The 15,874-nt window shown below is 33.5% G+C and overlaps 1 protein-coding gene and 1 long non-coding RNA gene across 9 annotated transcripts in view; one reads left to right on the top strand and one right to left on the bottom strand.

The window, feature by feature from the left end:
• The window catches only part of LOC147843062 (uncharacterized), an 812,539-nt gene that overhangs the window by 663,058 nt on the left and 133,607 nt on the right, over positions 1-15,874 (top strand). The gene's annotated exons all lie outside the window — the stretch shown is intronic.
• The window catches only part of mctp2b (multiple C2 domains, transmembrane 2b), a 70,994-nt gene that overhangs the window by 3,595 nt on the left and 51,525 nt on the right, over positions 1-15,874 (bottom strand). For all 8 annotated transcript variants that reach the window (XM_087260701.1, XM_087260704.1, XM_087260703.1 and 5 more), the window contains 10 exons: positions 14,927-15,113; positions 10,638-10,731; positions 10,440-10,542; positions 7,728-7,830; positions 3,590-3,691; positions 2,743-2,817; positions 2,496-2,615; positions 1,501-1,614; positions 1,225-1,266; positions 992-1,101 (listed from right to left, as the gene is read on the bottom strand). In XM_087260701.1, the coding sequence (XP_087116827.1) occupies positions 992-1,101; positions 1,225-1,266; positions 1,501-1,614; positions 2,496-2,615; positions 2,743-2,817; positions 3,590-3,691; positions 7,728-7,830; positions 10,440-10,542; positions 10,638-10,731; positions 14,927-15,113 (1,050 nt within the window). The remainder of the gene's footprint in view (positions 1-991; positions 1,102-1,224; positions 1,267-1,500; positions 1,615-2,495; positions 2,616-2,742; positions 2,818-3,589; positions 3,692-7,727; positions 7,831-10,439; positions 10,543-10,637; positions 10,732-14,926; positions 15,114-15,874) is intronic.

Raw genomic sequence — 15,874 nt, 5'->3', positions numbered from 1 at the left:
CCTTTGGCTGTTTCTCAATTCCAAGAACGCAGAGAACGGACTTGTGTTCTTGCGGAGACCGGTCTTGCCAGGTGTCCTCGGAAGAACGAACTCAGGAGACCGCGAGGGCAGAGAACGCGTCCTTTGAGAATTGAGATGCTGCGTTCTTCCTGATGGTCACATGACCTTCACGTGTTTTAAATGGTAAATTATTTAAACATTACAGCCTTCATACAACGATTTATTGTTTTTCCCCTTTTCAAAATATATACTTTGCATAAAACATTATAAATATATGATGCACAATATAAATAAAACAGATTTTAATACGAATTTCAGCAAACAAACACCCTTAATGTGTTTATTCCTTTATTAAGATGTCCATGGTAATGTTTACTTTCACCGTTTCTTCTGAGGTAAATAGTTTATATCTATGAACTTTAATAATAAATCTAGATAAAATGCAGCGCTTCCCACCTCCAGTCGCAATGGCTTCTGGGACTTCCAGAGCGAGTTCGGTGCTCAAGTCTGCATCAGTGCGTCCTCGATAGCAAGATCACATCCGGGAAGTTTCACGCGTCCTCCGTACTTGCGGTCTTGAGTATTGGAACTGAACTTAGGCAGCTGATGATGACGTTTCACAAGAACACGAGGACGCAAGACCGCTGAAGAACGCATATTGAGAAACAGCCAATGTCTCACTGTACGCACTCTCATTCATTATTCACTTGCATGAAGTTACTTTGCTTCTCGATTCTAAGATCACATTTGCATGCATATTAACAAACGGCCATACACAAACGTTCTAATCTTTAGTGATGAGCCAGCACTAGCAATTTAAAAAATATTTTCAACCATTCAAAGTGGCTAGCGAAAGCGGCTGTCTAGCCCGCCACAGCTACAATCTACCCTCATTGGGTGGGTGTTAATGTCAAGCCCTGGTTTTTTGGGGAAAAAAAAACACTTCTGTTTAGGTTTTGAGTTAGAATGAAGGGGTAAAAACAAAACACACTTCTTTATTCTTTCACCGAGGGATGCAATCTCCTCCAGCAGGTTCTGCACTGTAACGACAATCTCTTGAACCATGTGGATTTTCTCCATCAGACCTTTTTTTTCAGAATCCTACAACAACAACACATTTGAAACCAATACATTAGAGCTTGTACACCAAACCTCACATTGATTTATGTTTATATTCTAGAATGAATGCATGCAAGGAAATCTGTGACCCGGGAAGAAGGATACCTTTTCATCATCATCGTCATCGTCACATATTTCCATATTTTCCTGAATAAAAAAGCCTTTATTAATTTCACAATAACTTTTGAGATGGCTTTAAAGAGATAGTTACCTTAAAATGAAAACTTAAGTTAAAAGTCAAGTTAACAGAACACAAACTGTGAGCATACAACTTTACAGCCATTTTCAAATCACTGAAACAGACGCTGAACTGAACTCTCAGCTGAAAGGTCAGTTAAGTCAGGTTATATGGATTGTGTATATTATCCAAGGCTCACGCACTGGGTCTCTGGTGACTCTCTCAGTGGCGATCTGGAGATAGTTCCACGAGATGAGAAGAACCAAGAACAAGGGCAGCATGTAGAACTCAAAGTACCACACTGCCAGAAGAAAAAACTGGAGGAAGACACATGAGAGATTTGAAATAGAGTCATATTTATAGAGGACAATACAATATTGACAGATATTATTATGGATGGATGCATGGATGGATGCATGGATGGATGGATATACAGATCTATAAACCAATGGAGAGAACTATGGATGGATGGATACACAGAACTATAGGCAGATAGATAGAACTATTGACAGATAGACAGACAGACAGACTAAATGACAGATAGAACGATAGAGCAATGTATAGATAGAATGATATATAGAAAGAACAACAGTTAAAACGATGGAATGATAGAAGAATAAATAGATAGAATGATATAGAACGACAGACGGACAAACAGACAGTCAGACGGATAGATGGATAGATAGAACGAATAACAGCTAGAAGGATAAACATAGAACGATAGACAGATAGATGGATAGATAGACAGACAGAATGATAGATAGACGGAAGGACAGACTGCCAGACAGATAGACAAAACAATAGACATAATAATTTGGCGGTTCATTCCGCTGTGGCGACCCCAGATTAATAAAGGGACTAAGCCAAAAAGAAAATGAATGAATAAAATGATAGTAGGATAAATAGATAGCATGATAGATAGGTAGAACAATAGAACTTTAGAGAGATGGATGAATGGATGGATAGATGGATGAATAGAACCATAGATAGATAGAACAATAGATAGAACGATAGATAGATAGACTATATATATATATATATATAGTAAGAACAAATTTAAAACGATAGAAGGATAAATAAAACAATAAATAGGTAAGAATGGTAGAACGAAAGATAGATAGATAGATAACATTTGTCAGCCAGTACTAATAAGTATTAACATCTACATTTTTGGTCAGTATTAGGCCGCTCTGCTCACCAGAAATGCCGTAATGCTCCTCCTCACACTTTCCCACGTGAAGCAGCTTGTGATGAACTGGTGAGAGTAAGACACAGCACGAAAAAGGTTCCTCACACGACCAATATTCCTGGAAAGAATCTGTTGCAATCATACATTGTTAAAAATGTTTTCATTATTATTTCTTAAAGTATTTCTTTCAAATCATGATTGTATTCAAATCATGATTGTATCATCTATTGTATTGTCTCTGTATGTCATACTGTACCTTCTTTGAAAACTTGGGATTGTCCTCAAGAAATTTCTGTTCTCGAGGTGTAAAGGTTATGATGCTTGCTTTGATCTGGCAAATGCAGTGAACAAACAAACACTATCAAATATCCAGTATCGAAACATTAAATATATGATATAAGACAAGCTAAACTGTTGTTATATTTTTAGTTACAGTTGAAGACAAATTTTTATAAATATATATATATATATATATATATATATATATATATATATATATATATATATATATTGTATACTGATGGCATTTCATGCCGTTCAGCCTTATGATCTTAAATTGTGAGCAAAATCAGCTGTTTTTTTATCACTTTAGACATTACGCTAGAGAATCAAACACTAGCTCTAAAGAGACGTTGGTAAATGAGCAATGATTTCTGCCGTCAGCTGCAGATGTGAATGAATGGCGGAAGTAGTTCCTTTTACAAGAGATTTTTTGAGACTCTCTGTGTTTCGCTTTCTTTTTTTTATACACGATTACGCTGATAAGTTGGCGGTTCATTCCACCGTGGTGACCCCAGGTTAATAAAGAGACTAAGCCAAAAAGAAAATGAATGAATGATAATAATACGTTTAAAAATATTCTCTATGTTAAAACAGCAGTTAGGAAATATTTTTAAAATAATGAACATTTCATAGGAGGGCTAATAATTTTGTCTTCACCCGTATCATCATTACATTAACACTTACTACCCGTTTTTCTAATGTACCATAAAAAGTACTGTAGAAATAAATGATGTGTCTTTACTATTGTCATATTTTGCTTGGCTGAATACATTTTAAAGGCTCTGCTGAGCTGTAGATTAAAGGCATCAGTGGAGACTCACAGGATTGAAGAGGATTTCCAGCTCCAGTATTACAGCTCCCTTAGACATTGATGTCAAATTCTCTTTCCTCAGAGGACAAATGAACTGCTGACCTTGACACGCCTGTTACAATAAAAGAAAACACACAAAACTTCAGATTAAAACCACCAAACCACACAAAAACGGCATGCGATTCGGAGAGTGCCGCACACAGGTGAGTGGGCTTGATAAACCACTTGTAGAAAACACACTCTTTCATTTCTCTGACATTAACCAAGACTTTCACCAGATGTTTTTTTTTTTAAATCACTTCTTATGTTTATGAAAACATTGAGCATTTCTGAAATGTGCTTCACACAGGTAAGTGGGTTTGACAAACCACCTGTAGAAAACGCATTCTTTCATCTCTCTGACACTTTAACTGACACTTGCACCAGTTTTGCAGCAGATGTTTTCATAAAATCACTTCATATCTTTATAAAAACATTTAGCATTTCTGAAGTGAGTGGGCTTGATAAACCACCTGTCGAAACACATGCACCAGAAACCTTACTTACACTACACCTTGCAATATTGAAAGCAATGTTTACTTGTGAACGTACCACAAATCATGTTGCTACTTGTTTTCTACCAACCTGAATACCTTTTTAGCACAATATCTTGCCCAGTATTGTTTTGTTTTATGTAAAAGCACTTGAATAGTCTATCTTAGGTTATTTGTATAGTTTAGGTATGTATAGTAAATGCATAATTAGATTACCACTCCGATATGTTAGTTATGTACAGGTGTAAAATAGCTCTTTTGTCCAGTGTTGTGTTCATATTTATAGTTCTGTTTATTTATGTAGGACCATGGTCCTGTGAGACGTTACTGTACCTTTCATTCCACTGTAAGTCCACACGTGTAGCAGAATGACAATACAACTCAACTTGACTTAATATATCAATTCTAATCAAAGATCTTTCACATATCATTACTCTTTATTTTAGAAATGATAATTCACCCTAAAATTAAAACACACTCGCCTTCAGTAAGTGTTGAGTTTCATTCTACTGTTAAAGGTAAAATATTTTAAGAATGTCGGCAAACTTGTTTTTCAACATTCTTCAAACTATCTTTTCTTTCTGTTCAAGAGCATAACGAAACTGAAAAATGAACAAGAGAAGTGCAGGTAAACGATTATTTTTAATACCAATATGTATAGTTCAGGGGCGGCATGGTGGCTCAGTGGTTAGCACAGTCACCTCACTGCAAGGAGGTAACTAATTCAAGTCCTGACAATTCTGTGTGGAGTTTGCATGTTCTCCCCGTGTTCATGTGGGTTTTCTCTGGATGCTCTGGTTCCCCCCACAGTCCAAAGACATGCACTATAGGTGAATTGAATAAAACTAAATTGGTCGTAGTGTATGAGTGTTTCCCATTACTGGATTGCAGCTGGAAGGGCATCTGTTGTCAATTCTTGAGTCAATTCAAGTAAAAGTCAGCTTTATTGTCAATTCAGCAATATGTACAAGACATAGAGAATTGAAATTACATTACTCTCAGACCCTGAGTGCATACACATAATAATGTTTGTTGATGAACTTTGATGTTGGCTTAAGAAAGCCAACTTCACTGTGCTCGGACTCAGAACGGCAGTTGGCAGGAAGCACAGCGGTTGCTAAGTGGTTGCTAGGCAGTTGCTAAAATGTTTATGGCATTGGTGGTTTTTAAGCAGTTGCGAAATGGCAACGCTCATGTACATGTTTGATCAAATGCTAATACTTAGTAAGCATTTCTTATTAGTAAGCATTTGTTATTGCACTTAGATAATCATTAATGGGATGTAGCTAATCGTTATTAGCTCTTGGCTTATCATTGTTACCATGCATGGTGCACACAGGAAGTCCCATTTGCTAGCATGAATCAGACGAGCCAATACTCAGGTAGGTCCCTATGATGTTCTGATGTAGAGGTATTGCTGTTTTAAATGGTTGCAAGTAGGGCTGCGGGATTAATCTAAAAAAATGAATGAAGCTTAAAGGCGGCCACACAGGTCCTCACAGGAACATGAACACTTTCAAATGGCATTAAAAGTGTCACATACTGTATTTATAAGGTATAATTCCCCCAGAAATGTCATTTCTGTCTCATGTAATGATTTATTTGCGGCCGCAAAATGAATATAATGTTTTATAGTGTCAGTATAACTACTCTAGCTTATATAACGTTGAATATAATACAAAAATGTCTGATTACAGTGAAAACAAATGGTCTAATAATGCTGACAATGACAATAACAAGCACGCATCTCAAACATAATAATTCAACTTTATAATTATGAATAGTTGTATTCTGATGTCATCATTTTACTGTGAATTAACAAACAAGTCATATTAAAAGTCTGTTCAACACATAGGCCTAATATTATTAGTGTTGTTTTACCACATCATCACTTTAGAGTTATAAGGTTCTATCTGACATTTTTGTCAAAATTGAGTTAATAGCCCCTTTCACACATACTCACCTTTCCGGAATATTACCGGCAATTTTCCGGAAAGGGGTGTATGTGTGAACAGGCTCATTTTGAAAATACCGGTAAATTCATTCTGGCTTTTTTTCGGAAAGAGAAGTTGTAACATTACAGGTAATTTGCCAGAATGCTGCGCTGTGTGAATGCAGAAGGAAGATTGCCGGAAAGAGCGTGTGCACGTCTAGAACGTGCTGACGTGAAATGTCTGCTTTAGCCAATCAGAACAGTCAAACGCATTCACGTCCGCGCGGTTTATGAGAATTAAAGCCTTTGAATATTTTTCCAGACACATTTAGCTGCAAGAAATTAGTCAGATAACGTTTTTATGTTCATCTTAATGCCAACTGTGTAATTATTTATCGATAAGATGCTTATGATAAGCCGTTGTTTGTTTACCTTCAAGCTTTGCGTGTGCACATAAACGGTCTATAAGCGCTAGCACACACACATATCATGTAAATCTAGTCATGCGAAAATGTTTCTCTTTATGTTTTCATCGAAGTTGTTCACAATACTGATCATCCACAGAGTCTGTGATTTATTCAAATGTTTACAAATACAAGCGCAGCCGTTTAGAGTTCATTTCTGGTTAATGATGTCAGAATTACCATTATTTTGGAATGGATGTGTGAATGCTCTTTTCCGAAAAAAATCCGTAACGTCCTCGCCTGTGTGAACATCGCTTTTTTGAACTTACCGGTAAAGTCATTCCGGAAATTTTCCATATATTTACCGTTATCACTGTGTGAAAGGGGCTATTGACATATTCTTATGAAATGACAACTTATTGTTTAGATTTTAAGACTTTAAAAAAAAAATGTTACACACATACTGTTTGCTATATGGATGGCAAAAACTTTTGAAGCTCAATATCTCAAAATCATTCAGAACGCAGATAGAACCTTATAATTCCAAGGTGATGATATGTTGGAGAATTAACAATAATAGCAGACTCATATTAACCTTTATTTTAAATCTAAAGAATCGTGAGAAAGAATCATGATCTCAATTTTAAGCAAAATAAATCGTGATTCACATTTTAGCCAAAATCGTGCAGTCCTAGTTGCTAGGTTAGCCTGTTTTATTGCAATGGGGACAATTGACAGATTAGTGAGGATACATCAAAACTTATTGCCAATATGAGTGATATAAATCAACCCAGATGTCTCCATGACAGTCAAAAACTGGAATATATTAGTAAAAAATATGGAGTTTGTCAAATTGGCTTGCCATATTTTGAGAAAAATAATGCTTAAAAATTATTTATTGGAAAACTATACGTCTGATAAACCTGAAAAGAATCTAATACAGACACAGCTTTTAGCCAAATTTTGGGCTTATATAATTTTTTATATGCCCAGATTATTAAAATGTAATATTTTAAAAAATATTCATAAAAGATAAGTCTGATTGGCATGAGGAGATATAGCAACAATCTTAAATGCAGAAGGCACATTTTGACCAAATTTGGGCCTTGTAGCATGAACGGCCTAGGAGGAGATATGTTTGTTTTCGAGGACATAGTATAACAGTATGTTGGCTCTCTCAAGCCAACATAATAAAAACACCACAACAAAAATGTAAATATACAATAAATACAGATCATTGATATAAAAATGAAAAGAGAATAAACACATATAACTTACTGAGACTAAAGGAATCGCCACCTTCCCCAAGAAATCTGGGGCTTTGTCTCCATCCTCATCAAACACAGTCACTTCCAGAACCTCATGAATGTCTTTAACAGGGCTGGTCAAGAAGACAAATCAAATAAACGTCAGTGATATATTTATTTTCATGTAAATATAGAATTCATATTGAATACAGTATTGTAAAAAAAAAGTTTGAAATATTTAAAAGATATAATAAATCTAGTTTGCTCATGTTTTAGAAATACAAAAACAGCAATGTTGTGAAATGTTTTTACTTGAAATGTTTTCAACTTGATTTTTTATATTAATATATTGGGGTGTTTTTTTTATATTTTTTATTTTTGGCGAGGCTGAATTTTTAGTTTTTTGTTTCACTTGATACTTTAAAAAGCTAATGTAATTTTTTTATTTTTTATTTTTTTTAATTTAATGCCATGTCAGCAACCGTGGCTATTTTAATGGCAAGAACATTTCAACAATAAATATACAAATAAAAACAACAAATGAATACATAAATTAAATAAGATTTTTAGCGTTATAATACTACGCTAAACTATATATAATATTATAATATTATTATATTACGCTGTATGTGGCAGTATTTGAGCAAAATAAATAAAAAAGTGCTGTTTTGTGTCTCTATAAATGCTAATGAGCTGCAGAAAACCACCCCCTTTTCAAAGAGGGCAGAGCCTTCTCTCTTGCCTCAGATACTCTGACAAAAACATTGAAATCATCAGAATATATTTTAAAGCCTTGTTGTGTACAAGCTCTTCTTATACACGTTCCTGAGGACACAGATACAAAGGCATCAGACTAAACATCATGCGAGAATTAAAGGTAACACTTTAGAATAATGGTTCATTAGTTAATGTATTACTTACTAACATTAACTATGAATACTCTTACAAAGCATTTATTTATCATAGTTCAACATTAACTAATGCATTTTTAAAATCCAAAGTTGAGCTTGTTAACATTAGTTAATGCACCATGAGTCAACATGAACTAACATTATTTAACTTAAATAACGTTACCTAATGCTAACAAAGATATGATAAATGAACTGTATTACTAATTGTTTGTTCATGTTCTTAAATGTATTAACTAACATAAACTAATGGACCATTAAATTAAAATGTGACCATATTAAATTAAGATTATTAAATCTTTCTACCAACTGTCAAACACAGACGTTTAAGTCAAAAGCATAAACTTAGAAAGTTAAAATACACAAGTTTACATGTTGTTAGTTGCATCCATGAATGTAAACAGTTGGGTAAAAAACTGCATGTGCATAAGTGTATTAGATCTGTGACCTTTTTCATTTTAAAACATCCTTAATTAACAGAAGTATTAGTTCCTTTATAAACAAAATCTTACTCGTGACCCCAAATCAGAAAACTATTTTTTTTTAAAGAAGAAATAATAATAATAATAATAATAATAATAAATAAATAAATAAATAAATAAGCTGATTAAATGCTTTCTATTGATGTATACTTTAATGAACAACCATTTTAATATAACAACATTTGGTCAAAATAAGCCATTTTGAAAATCTTGAATCTGAAGGTTAAATATAATCTAAATACTGAGAAAATTGCCTTTAAACTTGTCCAAATTAAGTGCTAATAGATTTACAGTAGGATCCTTACAAAATACTTAATATGTTATGGATTTCTGGCATAAAAGAAAAACATATATATAATTTTTACCCATACAAAATATTATTGTATTGTATTATTGTATTATTGAGCAACATCATTTTGTGGTCCAGTGTCACATTATCAATTTAATGTGTCCTCGCTGAACACTTTTGTGAGAAATCAAACAGATAAAAAAGAAAAATGTCAGCCAGACAAAACATCATGCGAGTATTAAATTAGGATTATTAAATCTTTCCGCCAACTGTCAAACACAGACATTTCAGTCAAAAGCATAAACTTATAATCTTTAAATACACAAGTTTACATGTTGTTGGTTGTAGCCATGAATGTAAACAGTTGGGTAAGAAATTGCATGTGTATCATTATATTAGATCTGTGACCTTTTTCAATTAAAAACATCAATAAATAGAAGTATTAATCAATAATAGAAGTAAAAAAGAAATCTTATTTGTGACCCTGAATCACAAAACTATTGAAAAAAAAAATATATATATGATAATAATAATAATATAAAATATTATATAAAAATATATAATCTAATATAATCTAATATAATCTAATATAATCTAATATAATATAATATTGTTATAATTAAGTAAATAAGTTAATTAAATGCTTTCCATTGGTGCATACTTTGTTAAATAACTTTTTTAATATGACAACATTTGGTCAAAATAAGCTGCTTTGCAAGAGCTGCTCTGAGAGTTAAATAATCTAAATACTGGAAAAATTGCCTTGTAAACTTGTCCAAATTAAGTGCTTAGCCATGCATGTTACTAATAAAAACTGATTCCAGATGAATACTTACAAAATACTCAATATCTTATTGATTTTTGGCATAAAAGAAAAAAAATGTTATCATGTATGCCCATACATTGTATTATTGTATTGTATTGTATTAATGTATTATTGAGCAACATTATTTTGTGGTCCAGTGTCACATTTGACCAACTGAATGCATCCTCACTGAACACTTTTAAAAGAAATCAAACAGACCCTAAAGTTCAGAACAGTAGTGTACATTAATAATACTGACAAAGTGAAGACTTTATTCCACTCAGGGTTGAGGGTTTTGTATATGGTGTGGGTCTGTAGCCGGCTGTTTCCCAATTCCAGGACACAAAACGGGTCGCTCTTTCCTAGAAAATACACAGAAGATCCAGCCAGAGGGGTTGTAGATGATCACAAACTAAAATGGCTCTTAACAAATGAATCAACAAATGATAAATAATACCATTTAGATCAGCAGAGATGAGGTCAGTGGCCTTGATCACTTTAACCTGGAGAAAACCAACATCTCTCAGGTCCCTCACTGTGTTCTTCAAACTCTTAAAAAAAAAAGAGAGACAATTGTAAAAAGAAGTTTAAATGAGATCATGCACGGTGTTATTATGCAATACTGTTTTAAAAGTATCAAATATGAGACATCACATGATTGTGTTTGTTTTAAACTAATTTATGTCACATATAAGACATCCTAAATACAAGCGTCTACATTCAGTGTTTCATATAACAAGTTAAATTTGCAAAACTTTAAATATCAGTGAAATAATTTCCATCAAATATCTTTATGCATTAATAAAACAACATTTAATCTGATCTGATCTTATTAAAATATGTAAAATGACAATCTTTTACAAAACGTTCTGGGTTTATTTGTTTTTCCAAAACTTTTACAGACCTAGAAAATGCCATGTCAAAATCCCATGATACTTCCAGGACCGTACGAAGCCCATTACAGATTACTAAAAGTGTCAAAGTTATCCCTCATCTTACAATATTATGGTCTTTGAGTTGTAATGTTTTAAAGGTGCTGTGTGTAACTCTTTTAATTCTTTTGAAGCATAAAAATAACCATGTTTACAGATATTTAAGCAACATGCTAAGTGAACATTCTTGTTTATCTGAAAAGCAATGCTTATTCTGCTTTGAAAATGTGTGTTACTGTATGTGCTGGAACGAATGTTTTTTTTGTCCCTTTAACCCACCCAATGCCAGTTTAGCCAATTATATTTCAGCACCCTGGGCTGCCTTGGTGGAAAACCATGCATTTCATTCATTCAGTCATGAAGCTCTCAAAGTATCAGTCTGTGACCGAAAGGCGACCTCTGTTGGACAATAGGAGAATCCGAAATAAGAAGCAGATTCAGAGTTTCACATGAGGTGTTTATAAATTAGCAAATAATATAAATATTACCAACATAAACGTTAGTTGAGCAGGTTATATTGGAACCTCTGTGTCCTTACACGCTACGTGACAAAGCAATTTGACTGTTTGCACCAGATGAAACACGACAGAAATTTAAATGCAACCATTCAGAAGCACAGAATAGTGCACTTACTGCACTCAAACTAAATAGTAAGATTTTTAATTGAAAAAATACTTATTAAACCTCTTTAACATTAATAAATGTAGATGCTGAATCACTGATATATGTTTGTTTACACTGAGTCACAGTTCTGAAGCTCAATTTTTAAATGGTTTATTTTATTTTCACGATCTGAGGTGAACTACCTGCTGCTGCTTTTAGTAGTATGACAGTAAATGTCATGTAAAATGGCATTCAAACTCACATTATTAGCATTTAACACTGAATAAAGCACATGAGGTGTACCTGAGGTGATCATTGTCAGTGTTTTATGCTGTTCAGCTGCAAGAAATAGAAGCCGTTTGTAATCAATTTGAGGTGTTGGTTAGAACAAAATCTTTCTTTAATATGGCAATCTTCCTTTTATCGCATGCTGTTGCTTTTATTTAGAACACAATTTAAATAAGCCTTAAGACTCGATAGTCAGTCACTCGCTGTTGCGTTTGTGTGCGTTTTGATCCAGGAATGCAATACCTAGTTCATATTTACATACTGCACCTTTAAATTACTCTTGTACTACTGTATAAATGTCTTGGCCTAAAAAAAATATTTGTTTTAAAAAACCTTTGAAACCCAACACACATCTTCACTTATTTTGTATTATGTACAAGGACAGATTTAGTTACTTGGCGGCCCTAAGTTATTCCAACTTTTGTATTTTTTTTATTTTTTTTGTATTATTTCTGTTTATTTATTATATCAGTTAATTTCTTATATCAGTCTTTTCTAAATGTTTTTCTTAACACTTGCACTCTGCTGCACTCTAGATTTTTTACAGAAATGTGCCTGTAATCTTCTCTAAATGTAAAACTAAATACATTGATATGCATTGAAGTACATGATGAATATTCCTGACACAAGAAAGTGTAAAGCCTGCAGCTCACAATAAATGTGTAAAGTTATAGTGTATCATATCTAACAAACCGTTTACTGCTCATTTGATGTAATTTTGCTCACATGCATTTTTGAATATCATTCAGATAATGTCATTACGCTGCTGTTCCATCAGCCAATCGTTGCATTGCTAATCATGATTTCGAGGATCTATGAATCTGTCCTTCACAACACACGCAGCGATCTCAGATCAGTTCATCCAGACATTTCAATCTGATTCGCGAACTTGTTTGAAGAACCAAAATAGCCAGAGATCAGTTATCAAGATTAAAAGATCCAGGATCTGCCAAAGCATCTTAGATCATTTAAGCGAGGTACGAAGAACAGACCCCAGGTTACATACTTTGGAGCAGACGAATAAACATGGTCTTATTTTAAAGAATGCCCTCTAAAAGATCCATATTAAATATTGTATATTTATTATTGTGTTATTTCATAATTATATAATAGTCACACAAAAAAGTTGGATTTTAAAGTTTGTATTGCCATTTTTTTAGGTCATACTTTGTTTTGATGGTCTGTTTATTGAATTTAGGCTACATTACATCTACATGGCAACTAATTCTCATTAGATTATAAGTAGACTGTTAGGTTGGGGTTAGTGTAAGTTGACATGCATTTGCAAAGTTTTTTATAGTCAGTTGAATGTCTGTTTATAAGCAGTATCAACAGATATTAAGCAGACAGTCTACTAACACTCAGATAGATCATCAAAATAAAGTGTTATCTTTTTTTGTGTATAAACTGCTCAGGCATCCATTTACGTACTTTTGTTTGAGGAAATAGGGAAAAATCTTTATTTTGCTATCTTATATGGAATAAAAATGATATAGATTTAACCGATGTTAGTAAGGGTGCACTTTAATGTCCATATTTAGATTTTTTGCACAAATGACTTACCCAAATGTTAAAGCTACATACAAGGGCTATCATTGGAATAAATTTATGAAAATTATTTCATTTTACAGAAAACACAGAATTATATTAATATACGTTTCTTAATTTTATAATGCATTCAAAAAAAAAAAATTAATTAGCTTTTTTTAGCGAGAGACTTATGTATAGATCTTTGTCTAGAATTATCCAAGGGACTTCAAACTGGTTTTAAAAATGATAAAAAATACCTAAACATAATAAAGAAAAATTTTATTATGAGGGACAATTTTGCACGAATGTAATTACATTAAATTTAGAAAAATGTTGAATTTTGTTGAACCCTATACATTTTTAACACAAAAAATGCAAGGTTCCACACAAGTCCTTCATGTTGTTTTAGCACAAAGCAAATACAAATAAACATAAAACAATTAAGTTGTCCCAAAAACAATCTCAAGAATTGTGTTTCAGCTCAGTTTCAATTAGTTTGAACCAAAAAAAAAAATTTTTTTTTTTTTGTATAACAGAAATAATTGATACTTCTAAATATTTATTGGAGGCCCCCAAATTTCTTGGGCCCTAAACAGCTGCTTACTTTGTTTATTGGTTAAATTCACCCCTGATTAGGTGATATGGGGAAAATATCTAATCGCAATTTCTTTGACAGATATTGTGATTGTGACTTGATTTACGATTTAATTCAAGCTGATTTTGATTTACTTGAAGCTTCAGCTCAATAATCTGTAAGCAGTGTCAACAATTAGGCAACAGTTCTTAAAAATGACCTGTTTTTGTTCGGTCTGTGAATAAATATACTAAAATATTCCCATAAAAAACTAAAAGATTCCCATATTACAAATGCTGTTTATCTTTAATATTAATTTGTCTTTTATTGCTTCTAAAGCAGCAGACACCATGATCCTACTTGTCAGCGCTTTTATTGTGGGTGTAGTTCTGTTGTGCAATTCTGATTGGGCAGAACGAAAGTGTGCTCACTCAATTGGCTAGTTATAAAGCCCCAGTCAGATCACACGATTTTGGCATGATTTCTTTGACATACGGGTGTCGTAGAAAAAACATTAAATGACAAATGTACATCGTGACACAATATTCAATCATTTCTTCTGGTGTAATGTGGCATAGTTCACGACAACCGATACTATGTCTGCGATGCCTGACGACACCATTGCAGAAGCATGCTTAATTTTCTGAAGCATAGCGGACTCGTTTTGAAGATGTTATTCGTTGTTTTTGTTTACATATATATTTTATATTGCAGCCTCTTGCACTTAACTTATTGCAACATTCGCGATTCGATTTTGAATAATCGCACAGTCCTACCCCTGATTATAGATATTAAAAGCAGCACTGTGGTTTAACATACATATTTAGCCAGTATGTTTTCTTTCTCCTCAGGGTCCTCCAGAGGCGGGGTGATGAGATCTGAAATGGAGGCTCCGGTGCAGGCTTTGGGAGTGATGAGAAACACCACCTTGCCCCGGCCCGGCTCCAGGTCACAGGAAAACAATGTGGATTCATTCAGCGGCAACTCAGACAAGTTGATTTCAGACCTGCAACGTGTACAAACACACAAAGACTAAACCACAAAAACACTTTACAAACAGGAAGTTAGTTATGCGAGAAATGCTTTTGTGTTGCGAGATCGGCTGGATGCCAGTGAAGCTCTTTTATCTGCAGTTGTGACTGACATGTTGACTTCTGCTGAATTTTTTTTCTTTATATAAAAATTTCCGGCCCACTTTATTTTCAGCAGCCTTAACTAATATGCACTTAGATTGCAATTAATAATTCGTTACAATGTACTTAATGTGTAAATACATGCTTTTACATTGAATTTATGCTTTATTAAATACCTGCATGTAATTAAATCTGTAAAATCTGTAATTACATTTACAATAACACTTCTAATGATCCTGAACTCTTTAACCCACCCTTAAACTTACCCATACCATCAAAGCTTTCTCTAACTTTACCTCTATCCAACTTTAATATCACCAGAGGTCTTCTGCAATACATTATCAACACATTAAGCACATTGTATTTATATATTGAAGTAAATAGTAGTTAAGCAGAGTGCTTTCACACCTGTAGATCCATTGCTCCGAAACAGGGATTAAAATTGTTGCAATATTAATTTTTGCTCTTGGTTTGCTTTCACACGGTAAAGTTTCTAAACAGACCAAATTTACCATTCACATGGGGCTTCAGCGCCAACACTTGACAGAGGGCGTGTCTGAAGTTGGGGCTGACGCGATCATCATAGCAGCGTTAGCCAATAAAATTAGTCAGCAATAGGCCACTGTTTGAGCTG

The sequence above is a fragment of the Danio rerio genome, chromosome 7 (assembly GCF_052040795.2).
Source record: "Danio rerio strain M-AB ecotype USA chromosome 7, GRCz13ab, whole genome shotgun sequence".
NCBI lineage: Eukaryota > Metazoa > Chordata > Actinopteri > Cypriniformes > Danionidae > Danio > Danio rerio.
Note: the sequence above shows the minus strand (reverse complement) of the source record. Positions and strands in the feature narration are given on the sequence as shown.